Genomic DNA, 19,358 nt, shown 5'->3' on the forward strand with positions numbered 1-19,358 from the left:
AAGTATGTACTATAGGGATATATTTTTGTTACCTTAACCCAGACATCATTTCCTTTACATTATGGACTGGAGAAGTCACCAATTTCTTTACTAGTGCTAGCTTATCCAGACAACCCATGGGAAAGTACTTTGCTTCCTGTACTGACTCCCCTCCCCCCATAAAGTATGAATGACAATCTGACCCAAAGATATCCCCTCTTATTTCTCTTCACTAATCCTATTGGGGTCTAGTTTCCACAGGGCTCCTGATTACCTGAACGCACCGTGCCCACTCCATTCTCCCAGCATTCTTTCAGCAAACATTTAATAAGCACCTACTTCTTCTCAGTGCTGGAGACTTACAATGAGATGCCAATTGAAGGCACACAGGCAGCCTATTACAAAGTACACCCATCCCATAAATATTTGCCCAGACCCAGGTATCCACAAGGGCCTAGCTAACAAGTTGAGTGGAAGAAAGAACAAGATAGGTGTCTAAATATGCAAACCTAATGCAGTACAGTGAAGGCAACACCACAATCTGAGCAAAACATTATATGGCACAAAGAAGCAACAGGAGAAGGAGAAATGGAAGGCTCCAAAGAAATAACATTCTATGGTAGTGTAAGATGTTTCTAGATCTACAGCATCCCAGCCAGCAGAGACAAAAGATGCCCAGTGTCTTCTGGGGGTGTGGGAAAACAGGAGAGGAAATGAAAGGCAGCAGGTGCAATTTGAAAGGCAGGCTGGGGTGAGTATATGAAGGTCTGTACCATATAAATTTGATCAAGGAAGTAAAGGGTTTGCACAAAGACAGGTGTTAGAATCAGGATATAATTTAGAATGATGATTTCAAATACACTCAAAATCTGATAAAAGAAATAAAAGAGAAATATACTATGTGAGAGATGACAAACTAAACAAAGCCACATATTTAAGAATATTAAAATCTCATGTCATTTTCTAGTAAAATGGTAATTACCAAAATGACTACAGGTATTAGAAAACCTAAATATGTCAGCAACCATTGAAAACATTTTCCAGGTTTTCAATTTTTAGAAATATTGTATTATAGAACGCTAAATGTATTATAGAATGCTAAATATTTATAAAGTGGAAAATATATAATATACCAACTGACTATACCCATATAGTCAGTTTCATATTATTTCTATATACTCTGCCCCTGCACTGTCCCTGGGGTTATTTTTAAGCACAGCCAAAACATTCTATAATTTCTTCAATAAATAATTGGGATATTTAAAAATATTTTCTAAGGACTACCATTCCAAAACCACGCTATGAGTGAATTTTTCAAACTTCTTACTTTTGGAATAAAAGACGGAATTGAAATGTACGTGTGACGAAGAAAGATGACAAAATACTAAGAGGATAAAATCGATTATAAATTAATTAGGAACAGAGAGGGGGCGGAGCAACATGGCGGTGAGGAGACGCTGCGAGTAAGATCTCCCATTAAAAAAAAGTTAATAGGGAGGAAAAGCGGCAGGTCCCAGTGAGAACTGGGACACGGAAGATAAACAGGTGACGCCAGCGAACTGCCCGAAGAAGAAACTGGCCATAAAAGAGGACTAGAAGGGAGGGAAGCGCAGAACCCTGCTCCCCTCCCCCGCCCACAGAGGCGGCACTCTCCGCCCGGCAGAGAGGAGGAAACAACAAACCAAAACGACCCACAAGAACAAACGACGCAGCAAGCGGGACTGTGAGTGGAAAGGAACTATTGCAGCCACCACACCCCGTGAACGGGAGCTGAGGCGAACCCTGCAGGATCCACCGCGGCGGTGAGCGAACGGCTCCGGGCGCCATTAGAGAAGAACAAAGACCCGGGAGACGCGCACACAGCCCGGGCTGCCGGTAAGCCTGCGCGGAAACGCGGCGCGCTCGGCGCGCTTGAAAAGCAAGTGCAGACCGGGATCGCGGCTGCCCAGGTCCCCGCGCCTGCGACCTAGGCTTGCGGGGAGACGACCTAGGCTTGCGGGGAGACGCGCGGAGGTCCTCACTGAGGTGAAGGTCCCTCCCTGAGTGAGCAGGAACCAGGCGCCCAGGCACGGGAGCGGTGCAAAAGGCGCCATTCCCGCGCCACTGAACTGGGCTACAGCCCGCGTCCTGGAACTGAGGGCTTTGAACTGAGACCCGGGGCACGAAAATTCGGGGCGTGGTTTCTCCACGACGGTGGGGCACAAGGCAGACACAGCACCCCAAGCTGTTGAGGTGTACCCTACCATTCCTGCTCTGTTCTCTGTCCCACGGGGTGGGGGGGAGGCGAAAAACAGCCCCCCAAGGACAATAAGAGAGATCTCTGGCGCCACCTAGCGACCAGGAAAAAAAAAGTCACTAACACCCTATAAAACAGGACATTTCTTAAGACTGCTTGAAAAGGGCAGGTTTCTGGAGGACCCAGTGGCCAGCCGGGAAGTTATTCCACGCCAGGCCCCTTCCGACCAGCAGTCTGAGCCCACAGAGGGAGCAGGCACCCACGTCCGGGGCAGACCGGGTGCGCAAAAGAGTGTGCCTGAAACCGGAGGCGCAGGGACTACATCCCGCTTCGCCATTTGAGAACAGGGACATTTCTTCAGTAAAAACTGCCTAAATCCAGCAGAAAGCTCCCCCAGAAGACAGAGATGGCTCCTGGAAGAGCCAGAGGGGAGCGGAGAAGTTCACCCAAGATGTCAGTCAGTCCGAGCAACACAGTGTCCCAACGCATACGACAAATTAGAAAACAGACAGTAGGGAGTAGAAGAACCACACGCAACCTAAAAACTCCTCAGGAAAGAAGCACACCACAAAAAGAAAACCACTCCCCAGATTGCAACGACAGCAACTTGGAAGAACTTCTGAGCCTTCCAGAAAGAGAATTTAAAATTGCCATGATTAAAAAAGTGATAGATCAGAAGAAGGAAATTGAGTCCCTAAAGAGGGAAGTAAGAGAAATGCAGGAGATCAAAGAATTAATGGAGGAACTAAAGAACTCTGGGAAAAGCAATGAAAGCAGAATAGATGAAATGGAAGAACGAATAAGTAATCTTGAAGACACAGAAATAAAAAGAACCAAAACAGAAAAGGAAAGAGAAGTACGAAGGAAAAAGAATGAAGAAAGACTTCGGGAACTATCTGACTCCATGAGGAAAGGAAATATAAGAGTTATAGGAATTCCAGAAGGAGAGGAGAGAGATGTAGGAACAGAGAAAATATTCATGGATATAATTGAAGAGAACTTCCCAAATGAGAAGAAGGAGCTGAAAATTGATATACAAGAAGCAAGAAGAACACCAAACTTCCACGACGAAAGGAAAAACACAGCAAGACACATAATAGTAAAGCTCCCAAGAATCCAGGACAAGGAAAAAATAATGAAGCTGACAAGAGGGAAGAAACAGATAACATTCAAAGGAAAACCAATCAGGCTGACATCAGACTTCTCTGAAGAAACACTACGGGCAAGGAGAGAGTGGAGGGACATAGTCAACAGACTCCAAGAAAACAGATGCCAACCAAGAATACTCTATCCCGCAAAGCTCTCTTTCCTCCATGAAGAAAGAATATGGACCTTCCCAGACAAAGAGAAACTCCGGAATTTCATTGCGACTAAACCCCCACTCCAAAAAATACTACAAGGAATCCTAAAGCCAGAACCTCAGAGGGACGAATAACAACGAAAGAAGACCAAAAAAAAAAAAAAGTTATTAAAAGAATAAATAAATAAAATCAAAGGAAAGACAAACATAATGGCAAATACAGATGCTAACATATCAATATTAACTCTAAATGTAAATGGACTAAACTCTTCAATAAAAAGACACAGAGTTGCAGCCTGGATTAAGAAACAAAACCAACCTTTTGCTGTCTCCAGGAAACACATTTAGCTACAAAAGATAAAAATAGGCTCAAAGTCAAAGGATGGAAAACAATCCTGCAAGCAAATGGGCCAAAAAAGAAAGCAGGAACAGCTATACTTATATCAGATAAAACAGACTTCAAACTCAAAAAAATAAAAAGAGACCCCAATGGTCACTACATTATGATTAAGGGGACAATACTTCAAGAAGAAATAACACTCATTAACATATACTCACCAAACGAAAGAGCACCAAAATATATCAGACAACTGTTGTCCTCTCTGAAAACAGACATCAGAGAAAACACATATGTAGTGGGAGACTTCAACACACCACTATCAACAATGGATAGATCAACAAGACAAAAAATAAGTAAAGAAACTAAAGCTCTAAATAAGGACCTAGAGCATTTGGGCTTAACAGACATCTATAGAACACTAAACCCAAAAAAAACGGAGTACACATTTTTCTCAAGCGCACATGGATCATTCTCCAGGATCGATCACATACTGGGGCACAAGACAAACATCAACAGATACACCAAGATTGAAATCATACCAACCATCTTTTCTGACCACGAAGGCATCAAACTAGAAATAAATCATAAAAGAAGGCAAGGAACTATCCTACCTCATGGAGATTAAAAGCCACACTACTGGAAGACCACTGGACTAACGAGGAGATCAAAGAAGAAATTAAAAAATTCTTTGAATTGAATGACAAGGAGGACACCAATATCCTAAATGTATGGGATGCAGCAAAAGCAGTAATAAGAGGAAAATATATAGCAATAGAAGCTCACATCAAAAAACAAGAAAGAACTCAAAGAAACAACCTAATCTCGAAGCTCAAAGATCTAGAAAAAGAACAACAAAAAAACCCCAGAACCAGTAGAAGAAAAGAAATAATAAAAACCAAAGCAGAAATAAATGAAATTGAAACTAAAAAAACAATCCAAAAGATCAATGAAACCAAGAGCTGGTTCTTTGAAAAATAAATAAAATAGACAAACCCTAGCCAGGCTCACAAAGGAAAAAAGGGAGAAAGCACAAATACACAGAATCATAAATGAAAGAGGAGAAATCACAACGGACACAGCAGAAATCAAAAGAATAATCAGTAACTACTATGAACAGTTATATGGAAACAAGTTCAACAATCTAGAGGAGATGGACAAATTCCTACAACTCTACAATCACCCAAAGCTAGATAAAGAAGAAATAGAACACCTAAACAGACCAATTACAAGGAGCGAAATTGAAATGGTAATTAAAAACCTCCCCAAAAACAAAAGCCCAGGACCTGATGGATTTACAAATGAATTCTACCAAACATTCAGAGACGAATTAGTGCCTATCCTTCACAAACTCTTCCAAAAAATTGAGAAGGAAGGGACAATACCAAACACGTTCTATGAAGCCAATATTACACTAATACCAAAACCGAATAAGGACAACACAAAAAAGGAAAACTATAGGCCAATCTCCCTAATGAACACTGATGCAAAAATCCTCAATAAAATTTTAGCTATCAGAATCCAACAATGTATCCATAAGATAATTCACCACGACCAAGTTGGATTCATTCCAGGGGCACAAGGATGGTTTAACATCCGAAAATCAATCAACGTTATCCAACACATCAACAAAAAGAAATATAAAAACCATATGATAATATCAATAGATGCTGAGAAAGCTTTCGACAAAGTGCAACACCCATTCATGATAAAAGCCCTTGAAATTCTTGGGATACAAGGAACATACCTCAACATCATAAAGGCCATCTATGACAAGCCAACAGCCAGTATCATTCTCAATGGTGAAAAGCTGAAAGCAATTCCATTAAGATCTGGAACAAGACAAGGATGTCCACTCTCACCACTGCTTTTCAATATAATACTGGAAGTCCTAGCCAGAGCAATAAGACAAGAGAAAGACATCCAAGGAATCCAAATAGGAAAAGAAGAAGTCAAACTATCACTATTTGCAGATGATATGATAATATACATAGAGAACCCCAAAAACTCCACAGAAAAACTAATTCAACTCATCAATCAATTCAGTAAAGTGGCAGGATACAAAATCAACACGCAAAAGTCAGTAGCCTTCCTATACACAAACAATAAATCTGAAGAAGAAGAAATCAAAAAAACCACCCCTTTTATTATCGAAACAAAAAAAATCAAATATTTGGGAATAAATCTAACAAAAGAGGTAAAGGACCTATACAAAGAAAACTATAAAACACTGTTAAAAGAAATAGAAGAAGACACAAAGAAATGGAAAGACATCCCCTGCTCATGGATTGGAAGAATAAACATTATTAAAATGGCCATCCTACCAAAAGCAATATACAGATTCAATGCTATTCCAATCAAAATCTCAATGGCATTCTTCAAAGAAATAGAACAATTATTGATGAAATTCATATGGAATCACCAAAAACCCGAATAGCCAAAGCTCTACTGAAAAAAAAAGAAGGAAATGGAGGCATCACACTCCCAGACTTCAAACTATACTACAAAGCCATAATCATCAAAACTGCATGGTATTGGAACAAGAACAGACATACAGACCAATGGAATCGAATAGAAAGTCCAGAAATAAACCCACAGATTTATGGTCAACTAATCTTTGACAAAGGAGCAAAGACTATGCATTGGAGCAAAGAAAGTTTGTTCAATAAATGGTGCTGGGAAAACTGGGTCGCTACATGCAAAAGAATGAAGCTTGACCACTACCTCACACCATACACAAAAATCAACTCAAAATGGATTAAAGAACTAGACATAAGACCTGAAACCATAAAATACATAGAAGGAAATATAGGCGAAACACTACGGGATTTGCACATCAAAGACATCTTTACAGACACATCACCCAAAGCAGTGATAGTGAAGAGAAAGATCAACAGCTGGGACTACATCAAATTAAAGAGCTTCTGCACAGCAAAAGAGACAATAACAAAAACAAAGAGAAACCCCACCAACTGGGAGAACATTTTTGCACCCAACACTAATGATAAAGGACTGATCACAAAAATCTGCAAAGAGCTGATGAGACTCAGCAACAACAAAGAATATAATCCAGTCAAAAAATGGGCAGAAGAGCTAAAAAGAAACTTCTCTGAAGAGGAAATGCAAATGGCCAACAGACATATGAAAAAATGTTCAACATCACTTGTAATCAGGGAAATGCAAATCAAAACTACCATGAGATACCATCTCACACCAGTGAGAATGGCACATATTAAAAAAACTAGCAACAACAAATGTTGGCGAGGATGTGGAGAAAAAGGAACTCTTGTGCACTGTTGGTGGGAGTGCAAACTGGTCCAACCACTATGGAGAGCTGTGTGGAGATTTCTGGACCTACTAAACATAGAGCTTCCATATGATCCAGCAATTCCACTCCTAGGTATTTACCCAAAGGACACAGAAACATCAATTCCAAAGAGCACCTGCACTCCTATGTTTATAGCAGCACTGTTTACAATAGCTAAGCTTTGGAAACAACCCAAATGCCCAAAAATAGATGACTGGATCAAGAAGATGTGGTACATATATACCATGGAATATTACTCAGCATTCAAAAAAGATAAACACATGCAATTTGCAGCAACATGGATGGCACTGGAAGGGATCATGCTCAGCGAAATAAGCCAAAAAGAAAAAGAAAAATACCGGATGGTCTCACTCATAGCAGGAATCTAGAAAACTTAAATAAGGGACCAGGAAAATGAATATAAGAAAGTGAAAATCAAAATCAACAAAAAACTATGAACCAGAGACACTTTTTGGGGGTGGGGGGCGGGAGGGGAAGGATTGGGGTCAGAATGGGGCGTTTGCAATTGTATGGGGGAATATAAAAATAAAATTTAATATTTAAAAAAAAAAAAAAAAAAAAAAAAAAAATCGATTATAAATAAGTGATTCCATGTTTTGGAAATAAGATGACGATTTACTTAGTGACAGATTAATATTACTCTTAATATTATGAATTTGGAAATATATGTAAAAACATTAATTACAATGAACATTTGGTGATTGGCATAATTACATTTCTTTGCATTTCATTTCATTTAAACCTATTTCAAAGTATTCTGAAATGAATGTGCATGTTTATTTGGGAGGAAAGTTTGAAAACAAAGTTCATAGCAAATGAATATAGTAAAATATTTTTTTTAAAAACAGACTCCAGAGGGCTTCCCCTGGTGGCATAGCAGTTGAGCACTGTTGCCCGCAGCCTCTGCAGTGTCGGTTCGATCCCTGGCCACTGGCGAGTGTCCCACATGGCGCGCAGACCTCTCCTGCCACCCTCTGGTCCCCTCAGCAGTGTGTTTTGTTGGTCTGTCTGTTCTGTTCCCCGCTCTGGCTCTGATGAATTCTCTCACCCTCCCGCGCTTCTGACTGTACCCAATGCTTGGATGGATGGATAGATAGATAGATAGATAGATAGATAGATAGATAGATAGATAGATAGATAGATAGATAGATAGATAGATAGATAGATAGATAGATAGATAGATAGATAGATAGATAGATAGATAGATAGATAGATAGATAGACAGATAGATAGATAAAACAGACTCCAGAGTAAACCAGGGTAGCTCTGTGATCAGTGGTTGGGAAGGACTAATGGGGGAAGAAACGGTGAGATGATAGATGTTGAAGCAAGAAAATTTCAGGGATAAATTCCAGGGTCTCTTCAGAAATTTAATCAATTGAAGTGAGTTACTCTTTCCATTTTCTTGTTGGTTGCAGGGTGCCACAATAGAGAAGAGATGACTAAAATTTCCAGTCAGGTCAGGCAGATGACAGGTGATACAGCTGATAAGTAAGATCATATCTCTCTTACAACTCTCCTTTTTTCCCAGGGTATTCCATTAAATTCCTTTTTTAAGATTTATTTATTTATGCATACAAGAGCTGGGGTGTAGGCCAGAGGTGTGTGGGGGGGTAAGAGGATTCACCAGAGACTGAGTGGGGAGCAGAACAGGCAGATCTACTGAAATACACTGCTAAGGGGAACATCAGGTGAGACAGGAGAGGTCTACTGCACCATGTGGGTCACCTCCCTGGACGGGGATTGAACTCCTGCTGCAGTAGCTGCAGATTGCTTCATAGTGCTAACAATTAAACCACTTGCACCACCAGGGAGATCCTTATTCTGTTAAATTCTTTATAAATTACATCAAAGCTCCCTGTCCTATAGTGGCATCCTTTAGGTCATGATATCATGACCTCTGAACAACAGCATAATTAAATTCACCATCATCTGGCACTTGGCATCCATCTGACTTTGAGGCATGTCTTATAACGCTATTTTTTATTATGGTTTTATTTTTCATACATTAGTGCCTTGGTCTGGTGTGACCAGCAGCAGCAGTGAAGGAGACACAAATCAAGAAGAAAACCTTCAATCAAACTTCCTCTCAGAAGTGGAATCCACTCACTACATGTTGCCCTGGACTGCTGATATCCACACAGACTGCTTCTGTCTTCTTCTAACTCTGCTCCTCAGATATTATTCTGTGCTGGGACCTCTAGATACTCATGTGACTATCGTTTTTTCCTAAGTATTTCAGTTGTCTTTGTTCTGGTGTCCTAAATTCTCCCCAACAGTCAGCAACTCAGCTAACCCTCATTTTTTTTTTTTTTAAGTTGGGGGAAGGTGTTGGTCATTTGCCAAATACATGCTGGTATACAAATTGATACTTCATAAGAATTCCACCTCATCTGTAATATACACACATATATACAATCTTATTTTCTCAACTACATTACAAATTACTGGAAGCAATGATGATGATGAGGAGGAGGATATGAACAAAGATTCTAACATCCCAGTTGATATTATGCATGGATGCCTAATAGGTGTTATACACCTCACATGTTACTGTCAACCCTGATGTGCCTTCAAACTAAGTATTATCATTCTGCTTTCATAGATTAGAGAAACTAAGAGAGATTTAAGAAATAGATCCAGAATTAATACCTGGTTTTGAGGAAAATGTCCACCTGACTTTCAAAGCTCCTACACATGCTTACCTCCTCCACTGACTCAGTGCTTATTTCAGTCCTGTGACCCACATCACAGTTTAGCAAGTGCTGTACCTCTTGCAATGAAGTTCTAGGTCAACTTTTATCCATACAAACTCTGAGCTGACCTTGATAGGTATTCAACAGAAAGATGTATATTCTACAGGTACTGTCCCCCAAAATAGGAAGCCTAATTGGAATGACTGGACCGAAGCAGAAACTTTTTAAAGTTACTCTGTAATAATAGTTAATAGGGTGAAATAAATAAAAAAGCAACAGGCGTTAAGTACCAGATGCTTCCAAAAATTGCTTGACAGGAGAATGTAATGATTCCATTCCCTGCTCTTGGTCAGTTAGATGCTTATGTGACAAAGAAAGAGGCTTGAACAAGTCAAGTAAACCATTTGCAACAGAGCAAATACAAGGAAAATATTAATGATGTTCCATTAGTAAAATAAAAGACTATCACTTCCTAATAGCAAGTCCTTATTTGCCTTATGAACCCTCCTTGCACTAAATTTAAAGTGATTTTCCAATGACATCATTGTGAAAAAGATACAAGCCATAGTTGCAAGTAAAACATTCATTAAAATGGTTTATCTTTATGCCTCATTACTAACTGCTCAGAGAATATGAAATATATTTTACAGAAAGAAAAAAATCCAGGCCTCCCTGGTGGTGCAGGCAGTTGAGCGCAGCGCTGTGAAGCTGTCCACAGCCTCTGCAGTGCCGGTTCAATACCCGCCAGCCTTGGAGCAACCCACATAGTGAGCAGACCTCTCCTGTCTCTTCCGCTGCTCCCCTCAGCAGTGTATTTCAGTCTTCCTGTTCTGTTCCTCACTCTGTCTCTGGTGAATCCTCTTACCCTTCCGCATATCTGACCTGTACCCCAGTTCTTGTATAAATAAATAAATCTTTAAAAGAAAAAAAATCCAGAAAGCAGAGTAAAAGATGAAAATATAGTCTTGCATTTCTTTGTATGTAACTGAAAGTAGATGATTAAGTGCTTTACCTAGGAATCCCAAATAGTGTCAAGAATTTATGCTTGCATTTTATTCTGTCCATATTCTAGGAGGAAAACCATTACTGAATTAATGTCTGAGTCAAAAGACTGAAGTTTTTTAACTTAACCTATTAGGAAACTAACCCTTGAAACTCTAAAATTACAAACACAACAAATGCATGGGCCATTTAAAATCCTTTCTGTAATAAGATGGGGTAATAAATACACAAGTAAATAGCATGTGAACAAACAAATCTACTTTGGTGAGGCAGCACGTTTACACAGCCACTTCCTAAACATTCCATGTGATGTTCAAAGTACATTTGAGAATGACGGAATGATTCCTGTTCCACTCAGACTACACCTCCATTGTTTCCTTAGTATATGAATTTAGATGTCAAAAATAATGGAAACACCTTCCTCTGAGAGTTACTTCAATGCTCTCAGTCTCCTCCCTGCCAAGATACAGCTTTAAGGGGGTTCAGGGGAAAAGATGTTTTCTAAAATCAAGTCTGAAGCTAACTATGAAATCAAAGACAAAGTGCCTTATGTGGTAGATAATAAACCATTGCATGCATAATATGAATCAATATTTCAAATACTTGACTTTTGAGTTCTAAAAACAAGCATCTTCTTATAACAGTTACATTTCATATTATCATGATTCTGATTTCAGGTTTTACCCAAAACCTACTCTGAAGATAATTTATACAAAATACTTATCTTATTTTGAAGATAGCAAGAATATTATCATTCACTCATTCATTCGTCCATTCATTCTCCTCTCCATGCATCTATACCTTTAGTCCACCCAGTTGACACAAATTCTGAGATAATACTTTAGATAAGGTGCATGTATGGGTTGGAGTGAAAAGGCAGATGAAAAAGGCTCGTCTATAATTATTATCAAAAGAGAAGGTTATTATGCACTATGAGAAGTGTGAATTGTTTGGGGAGATCAGAGGAAGAAAAGATTAATTCCAAGTGAGGGGCTTGAAGTAAGACTCTTTATAGAAAGTAGTATCGGAATTGGTTTTTTAATAAGTTAAATGAATTAAGCACCCTTAATAATTTAATTTTAATTTAACCCAACTAAAATCAGACAATATGTAATCAAGGTTCTCCATTAATCCAGAAATATGTTTATAATCTTTGACAAGTCATTAAGATTTTGAGCCAGGATGCTCTCATCCAGGGAACGCTGTAGTCTAGAAATATAAGCCTTACAACTGGACAGAACTGAGCCAAAGTCTTAGTTCTTCCCCTCAATATCCATCTGATCCCTGGCCTATTTCCTAACTTCATTGTACTTCAATTTCATCATCAGTTACATAGAGATAATAACAGTGCCTACTTGGTTGGGATTGTGTGTGGGTATGAGGATGTGGGAGTGTGAAAATTAAGTTTTAATATTAGATAGAGCCCCTAGAATGTTGAATAACATAAGTAAGGGTAAAAGGTTATTTCATCTACTATAGGCCTGGTTGGTAAACAATAAACTAAACCTGCAATGTGCAATATGGTAGCCAGTAGCCATATGTGACTAATAATTGAAAGCGACTAATCCAAACTGAGATGTGCTATTAAGGATTACAAACCAGGTTTTGAATACTTAGTACACAAAAAAGAATGCCAAATATTCCAGTGATTTTACATGTTGCTATATTTTGGATATATATAGCAGGTATGCGGCTCAGGTATGTGGCTCACAATACAATGCTATTGGCCAACACTAAACTAGAGGGAATCTCTAGCCTCAATGGAGAGACAAGGGGTGTCCTGTGAAAAGAGGAGTAAGCATTTCTAAAATTTCAAAGCTCCTTTGATGTCCCAGGTGTCCAAATGTCAGAGTAATTGCCACACATCTTTCCAGTACCCTGGGCAGGTAGAAGGAATAATGTGCTCTCCTCGGAGGGGCTCTCAGGAATCTCACAGAGGTACTAGAAAAAACCCAGTTATCATTAGGACAGGGGCATCCCAGCAGGTAACTAACTCAGTAGTCTTTCCTGACTCATTTACTGATGTGATAAACCAACACTCCATTTTCAACAGTGTCAAGTAGCTCATTACTCACTGATTCAAAAAATGTTGATAGCTGAGCACTAAAGATTTTTCTCAAACAATATTTGATGTTGTTTATTTTGGGTGACAGATGAAATGAAGAAGTATCTAGAGGTTGGTTGAATCATGAATTTCAAGAACAGTTAAATAAATTTTTAACTTCTAAACACCCATTTCATTTCCTTTTTGGTCAACTAAAAGAAATCTGTATTTTTCTGCAGTTTTGTCATGGTGCATAATCCAGTTTCTCCAAGTCAGTTGACCAGTCATGAGCAGAGAAAGTGATTCTGTATTGAGCATCGATACAATCTAACCTAAAATGGGCCGGTCTATGAAAAGGATAGCAAAGATCGGCCGGTCTGATTAATGCGTAAAAAATGAAAGTGATCTTTTTATGAGGGAGTAGTACAGTTCATATACCAATGTTACTACAAAAAAATCATAAATTTTAATATCTAATTTCCAGAGAGAATAGTCCATTAATAAAGAGGAAACTACTTTAATAAATTACAAATTATCCCAGTGTAAAATATTTGCCCAAGTGATCTTAAAGCCTAGGGCCTTCATAGGATACTACCATAATGAATCATAACAAAAATAGCAGCTGGTGTTTCTGTTGCTAGCTTAAAAGTACTTCATATCTAATGTGAATCATCAGACAACCTATAAATTACATAAGGGAGGCACTGTTTCCCAATTTTATGAAGCCAAGCATTTTTACTTAGTAAATAACCAAGGCAAGAATCAAAATTCAAGTCTTTTGAAAGCAAACTACATACTCTAATGAAATCCACAAGTGTCAAGAATTCAATAGATATGGAAGACCTGTAAATTTTATTTTAAAAATTCAAAAAGAACATGTGGGCAAGGATTTGGAGTTGTAATGCTGACTATGATGGTGAAATTGCCTGAATAGCTGTATGAAAAGAGTAAAAGGACATTATTTCTTCAGTACTTTGTAATTTTTTTTTCACTACAAAGGTAATACCTACTTCTGTCAGAAATAGAAACAAGATGATTTGAGTATCTATAAATTTACACACCAGAGAAAATCACCATTAAGATGTCAATAACAATTGATGCCTATACAGAGGAGACCTTCAACATAGTTAGGTGACAATTACCACCAATGCTACCTTCCACAGTCTATATAGTTGTACCACCTGGTACCTGTGCTACAGCCACTCTGGATCTATGCAACATTTCTCATGGGATCATATGATCTCACAAGATTTCAACCTCCTTTTTAAAAAATCACAGTATATTGTAAAAATGTTACAGCGCACACTTCAATTTTTCTATATTCATAGTTTTCATTGGAGTCAAAGTGTAGTCTCCCTTCTAAAAAAGGTAAGATGAGAAACAGAGTGGCCTTGTTTGTTTATTATACATTCCATAGAGATTCACTGACCATCTTCTATCTCAAGAGTGCTGACTAAGTGCTAGGTGAGAGATTGCAGAAAAGGCCAGCCATGGTTCTGCCCTTAATACCTTAAAAGCCGGTAATAGCACTTGGTTCTGCATGAGGACACTGGCCAATGGGCTCATTATTCCAAAGTGGTGAGGAAGACAATTGCAGGTTTTGTTGCTTTGTTATTTGAAGCTCCATTATAGCTTCTACTAAATAACCTTTCTTGCGAAAGTCCTTGGTTATTCTGTCAATGTACCTTGAATAAATTCATCCATAAAACTGATAAAAGGTGGTGCCAGTCTCTTCATTGCTTTATACATATTATCTGACTTTTCCTCCCAATGATCTCATTAAGTAGTGTCTACAAGCACCTCCATATTAAAGATTTGGAAATTAAGACTTGGAAACATTAATTAGCTTGACTAAGTTTACACAACAGATTTATCTGACTCCAACAGTCAAGCTCTTAACACCACACTCTATTGCCTTTAAAATAATGAACATGGAAAGATAGTCACAATACATCAAGTAAAATAAGCTCAGCCCAGATTGTTCTAGGTGATCTGATCCCTGCCAACCTTATATCTTGTCATCCCAGTTTCCTCCATGATTCAGTCCTATGATTCTTTCAGACAGATGCAAGAGTAAACCCAGCTCTCTTCTTACAAGAAGGCCCTCTCACCTGTTCTCAACTCCACCTGCAATGTTCTCCTAATTCTCAGCATGACTATGGATTTCAACCTAATGACTCACCATAAATGGCACTCATCAAAAAAGAGTGCCCTGTTCTAGCATATTCTCAGTGATAGCACTCTCTACCCACTCTCCCCTTTAATATATGAATTAAATATATTTTGGACCAGTCAGTAAAAACAGTATTCTATATGTAAAAACACACTTAAAACTAAATGAGTGCAACCAAACACACTCACATATACATGCACACCATCTAAAGCCTGGAATAAAATACAAAAAGCAAGAGAAAAATTCAGAAAAGTAAGGAAAAAAGCATCTTGAAAGCATTATTCTGAGATTTCAACCAAAGATTTTTTTTGGAGATGTTCTATCTTTCTGCTTGCCTGCACTAGCTAATCTAATTAACATGCATTACTCAGTATATTTCAAAAGCATAATGCTAACTAAAATAAGCAGTAACAATCTTTTAATTTTTTTTGCAAGAAAGCATTTTTTACTCTAGCAGATGCTGTTCTTGTCTAGGTTCCCTCTATATTACATATCCAAAGTCATGACAAGTAATTTAGGTATTAGCTCTGTTGCCTTTGTCCTTTATAGAATATTATTGGGGAGGCAGGGGAGTGTTGGAAATGGACAGAATGGTTGTTACAATAAAATCAGTAACAAGCAATTAAGAAGAAACTATCCTTCCTGATATTCTCATCAAAATAAAGAAAGAAAAGTAATTCTGTGCTAGGGCATGAAAGCACAGATAAATCAACACCCAAATCAAGAGCACAAAATGAGACTCTGCCATGCCCAACCTCCCACAAAACCATACCTGTGTAAGGAGGACACTTCCATTGCCCTGTGAGAGAAGCGGAAGCAGAGACTGAGGAATAATGATGGCATCCTGAAAGACTGATGCCTGAGGGGTGGAGGGAGCAGCCTGAGTAGCTCTTTGAGAAGTTGTGGAACATTCCAGGACTGGCAGAACAGCAAGCTTTTAATCTGTTTTATCACTTTCCCTGAAAATCCCACTTTTTTCATATCCAAAAATAAATAAATAAAAAGGGAGATAAGAATAAAGGACACTTGCATAGATACAAGCAGGCAGAAAGAGCTGCTCCTAAAAGGGACAGGTTTGCTAAAAGAGAGATTTGCATAACCACACGCAGGCAGCCTTGGGAGGAGAGCTGCCGCTGCTGCTTTGCCAAGGGAGAAGGTCAGCAAAGAGAAACACCTGCATGGTCACAGGTGGGCAGGAAGGCTGCTGCTGCTGCTCTGCAAAAGTAAAAGGCTGGTGAAGAGAAACACCTGCATAGGCATAGGCAGGCAGAAGGGCTGCTGCAAATCCCACTTTTTAAACTGTTACTCCCTTGAAAATGAAAGAATTCTCCAGTTGGATGAAAGGGACAATTTGCAATTTTTTGTTCAAATGCCAAAATGCCTTTGAGGCTTTGCAGATACACACATGGCAAGAAGGCTCACAAAATATGCATTGGCGGAAAAGAGGGTTAACTTACCCTTGCCTTAAAAAATTGGCAGTGGGGCCTTCCTAGTGGTGCAAGGGGATAAGGACAGCACTGTGAAGCTATCCTTAGCCTCTGCAGCACAAGTTTGATCCCTGGCCGGCCAGAAGCAACCCACATGGCACATGGTGCAGCAGACCTCTCCTATCCCACCTGTTGCTCCCCTCTCCTATCTACTGTATTTCAGTAGATCTGCCTGTTCTGCTCCCATGCTGTCTCTGGTGAATCCTCTCACCCCCTCTACCCCCACCTCTGGTCTGTACCCTAGCTCTTAAAAAACTGAAGAAAAAAATTGGCAACCAAATAAAAAGGACTTTTTAAAAAAATATCTGCTGGCACAAAATTTTTATTCATTCTAAGGATAAATTTCACTCAGTAACTTGGCTTTACTTGAAAGAGAAAGCTTAGGGAAACTATGGAATGTCTCTTAAGAAAGAGCTTATCAAAAGAATTGTATTCCCCAGTGTAAGGGCAGGAATGGGCCAGTGCGCAGGTTTTCTATGATCCCATGCAGACCGGGTAAAGGAGGAGAGAGTCCTGGAGACCTCGGTGGTTTGTTCAGGCTTTTATTGGGATTTTCCAGGCACATGGCAGGCAGGGATGCTGGGGGGCTGGGAGGGAGGCCTGCCAGCCTCCTGGCCCCCAGCAAGTCTTCACTCTTTCTGGGCTCTCAGATGTTCTCTCTGCTTCTCTGCTCTCAGCTTCTCTGCTCTCAGCTTCTCTGCTCCTAGCTTCTCTGCTCCTGCTGGTGTCCCCGTGACGCCATCCTTAAAAGCCCAGTCTTAGCCCAGGTGAATCCCACCTACATATGCCCACACCCTACTCCAGGTGCCCGCTATCAGGCATGCATTCGGGACCACAGGGTTCCGTCATCTATCCTAATGACAGGAGGGCAGAAAAGCCTCATACTTTTTACCTTACCCTACACCCAGTCCTCATTTCCCAGAGAACACAGTTTGTGTGGCATCCTTGGCAACACACAGATAAGCTCAGCACCACCAGGGCAGGGCAAGGAATGTGCTCACCTGAACAGGCAATACTAGAGATTTCTATTTTGGGAGAATTTTCATAACTAAGCTTAAAAAATAAGCAAAATGGAGTATTTTGTGGTTTGTCATAGGTTATATCTAATATATGTTGTTTAATTTAGGCTGTAAATTATAGTTAAACCAAGTATTTGAAACATGTGTTCTTTGAACATTATCAAATACACAGAACTTCAAGTTTCAAGGAAGGGCTCAGATTGAAGTTACCATAATGGAAGGAATTTGGGTTTTTGTGTCCTTTTCCAAACACTTTTTGATTTTGAGGTGGTGTAGGGTAAAGAAAATGTCAGGCTTTTCTGCCCTTCCGCCATCAGGATAGATGATGGATCCTTGTCCTGAATGCATGCCTGATGGCGGGCACCTGGAATAGGGTGTGGGCATAGGTAGATGGGATTCAGCTGAGCTAAGACTGTGCTTTTAAGGGCGGCGTCACGGGGGGACGCTAGCAGCACCAGCAGCAGCAGCAGCCAGAAGCCGAAGCAGAAGTCGAAAGAGAAGCCGAGATCACCAGAGAGCCCAGATAGAGTGAGGATTTGCTGGGGGCTGGGAGGCCTGCCAGCCTCCCGGCCCCCCAGCACCCCTGCCTGCCATATGCCTGGTGAACCCCAAATAAAAAACCTGCAAAACTACTGAGGACTCTGACTCCTCCTTTACCCGATCTGCATGGGATCAGAAAACCTGCCCTGTATCCAGTCCTGCCCTTACAATTGGCGTATGTCGGCAAGATCCATGCAGACGGGTATTGGAGCCCTCCGAAGACCTGGAGGGACTAAGGAGAACAGACTTTGCCTGTGACGACGCTGGAGGCACCATGGCGGTATAGAAGATGGATACGTCCACGAGCTACAGGATGAGACCTGGCGTGAAGGAGACGCCCGAAAGGACCAGCCAACGACACCAGAAAGGACCAGCCAACGACACCGGATAGGACCAGCCAACGACACCGGAAAGGACCAGCCAATGACCCCTGAGGCAGCAGGCCATTGCTGAAGCAGGGAGAGGCCAATGGACTGATAGACTGATGAACTGATGATTTTGGACTGACAATCCCGCCAGAAGGCGGAGGACCTTAGCAGGTTATGTTTATTTTTTGAGAATCTGGGGGTGGCCAGTGGGCCTAGATGGCCAAAAGCAGCCTGTTATGCCCAGCAGCCAGGTGGAGGAGAAAAGCCAACTAAGAAGGCAAAAGCTGGTACTAATGATAAGTTGAGAAGCCCTGAGTGGCTGTTAAGCAGCCTGGGTATGCTGAAGAACTGTGAGTCTCGTAAAATCACCTGTGGGTGATGCCCTGCTCATTCTTGAGTGAGGGTGAGGAGCTGAGGAACCTGTCCTTGGGGGACGGGTGGGGAACGTGGCTTGGGGTGGAGCCCAAGCCACATGTAGATTTTTGATCCCCGACCCATGTGCTTGTGCAGTGGGTTGGCCTGAGTGCAGGGGTCTGCGAGTCGCATGGGTGGCTGTGAAGGCCGAGTGTTGGAGCGACTGCAGACAGAAACCCTGAGGGTTGGCGATTACCCCCAACAGAATAAAATTGCCAATCCCAGAGCTAGTGCATCCTGGGGGTGGATGCTGTGTGTGCCTTGTAGCCTAGACTACAGCCAGAGAAGGCCAGGAAGCCTGACGGCTCCTGGTGTGATATAGTAGATGCCGTGAGTGATTCCCCTCCCTCGTATGAGCAGTGCCTTCGGCAGCAGATTTGGTGGCTCATCTGCTGGTACCAATAATTAATTGTCTTTTGCACTTGGTTGGTGCCC

General features: G+C 40.6%; 1 protein-coding gene across 1 annotated transcript in view; it reads right to left on the reverse strand.

Moving 5' to 3' along the window:
• The window catches only part of NRG3 (neuregulin 3), a 902,987-nt gene extending 886,926 nt beyond the window's left edge, over positions 1-16,061 (reverse strand). Inside the window, exon 1 of the mRNA XM_054690694.1 lies at positions 15,868-16,061. Coding sequence (XP_054546669.1) covers positions 15,868-16,006 — 139 coding nt within the window. The 5' untranslated portion in view covers positions 16,007-16,061. The remainder of the gene's footprint in view (positions 1-15,867) is intronic.
• Positions 16,062-19,358: the final 3,297 nt, after the last annotated feature.

Source organism: Talpa occidentalis, unplaced genomic scaffold, assembly GCF_014898055.3.
Source record: "Talpa occidentalis isolate TD23 unplaced genomic scaffold, MPIMG_talOcc4v2.1 talOcc4.8, whole genome shotgun sequence".
NCBI lineage: Eukaryota > Metazoa > Chordata > Mammalia > Eulipotyphla > Talpidae > Talpa > Talpa occidentalis.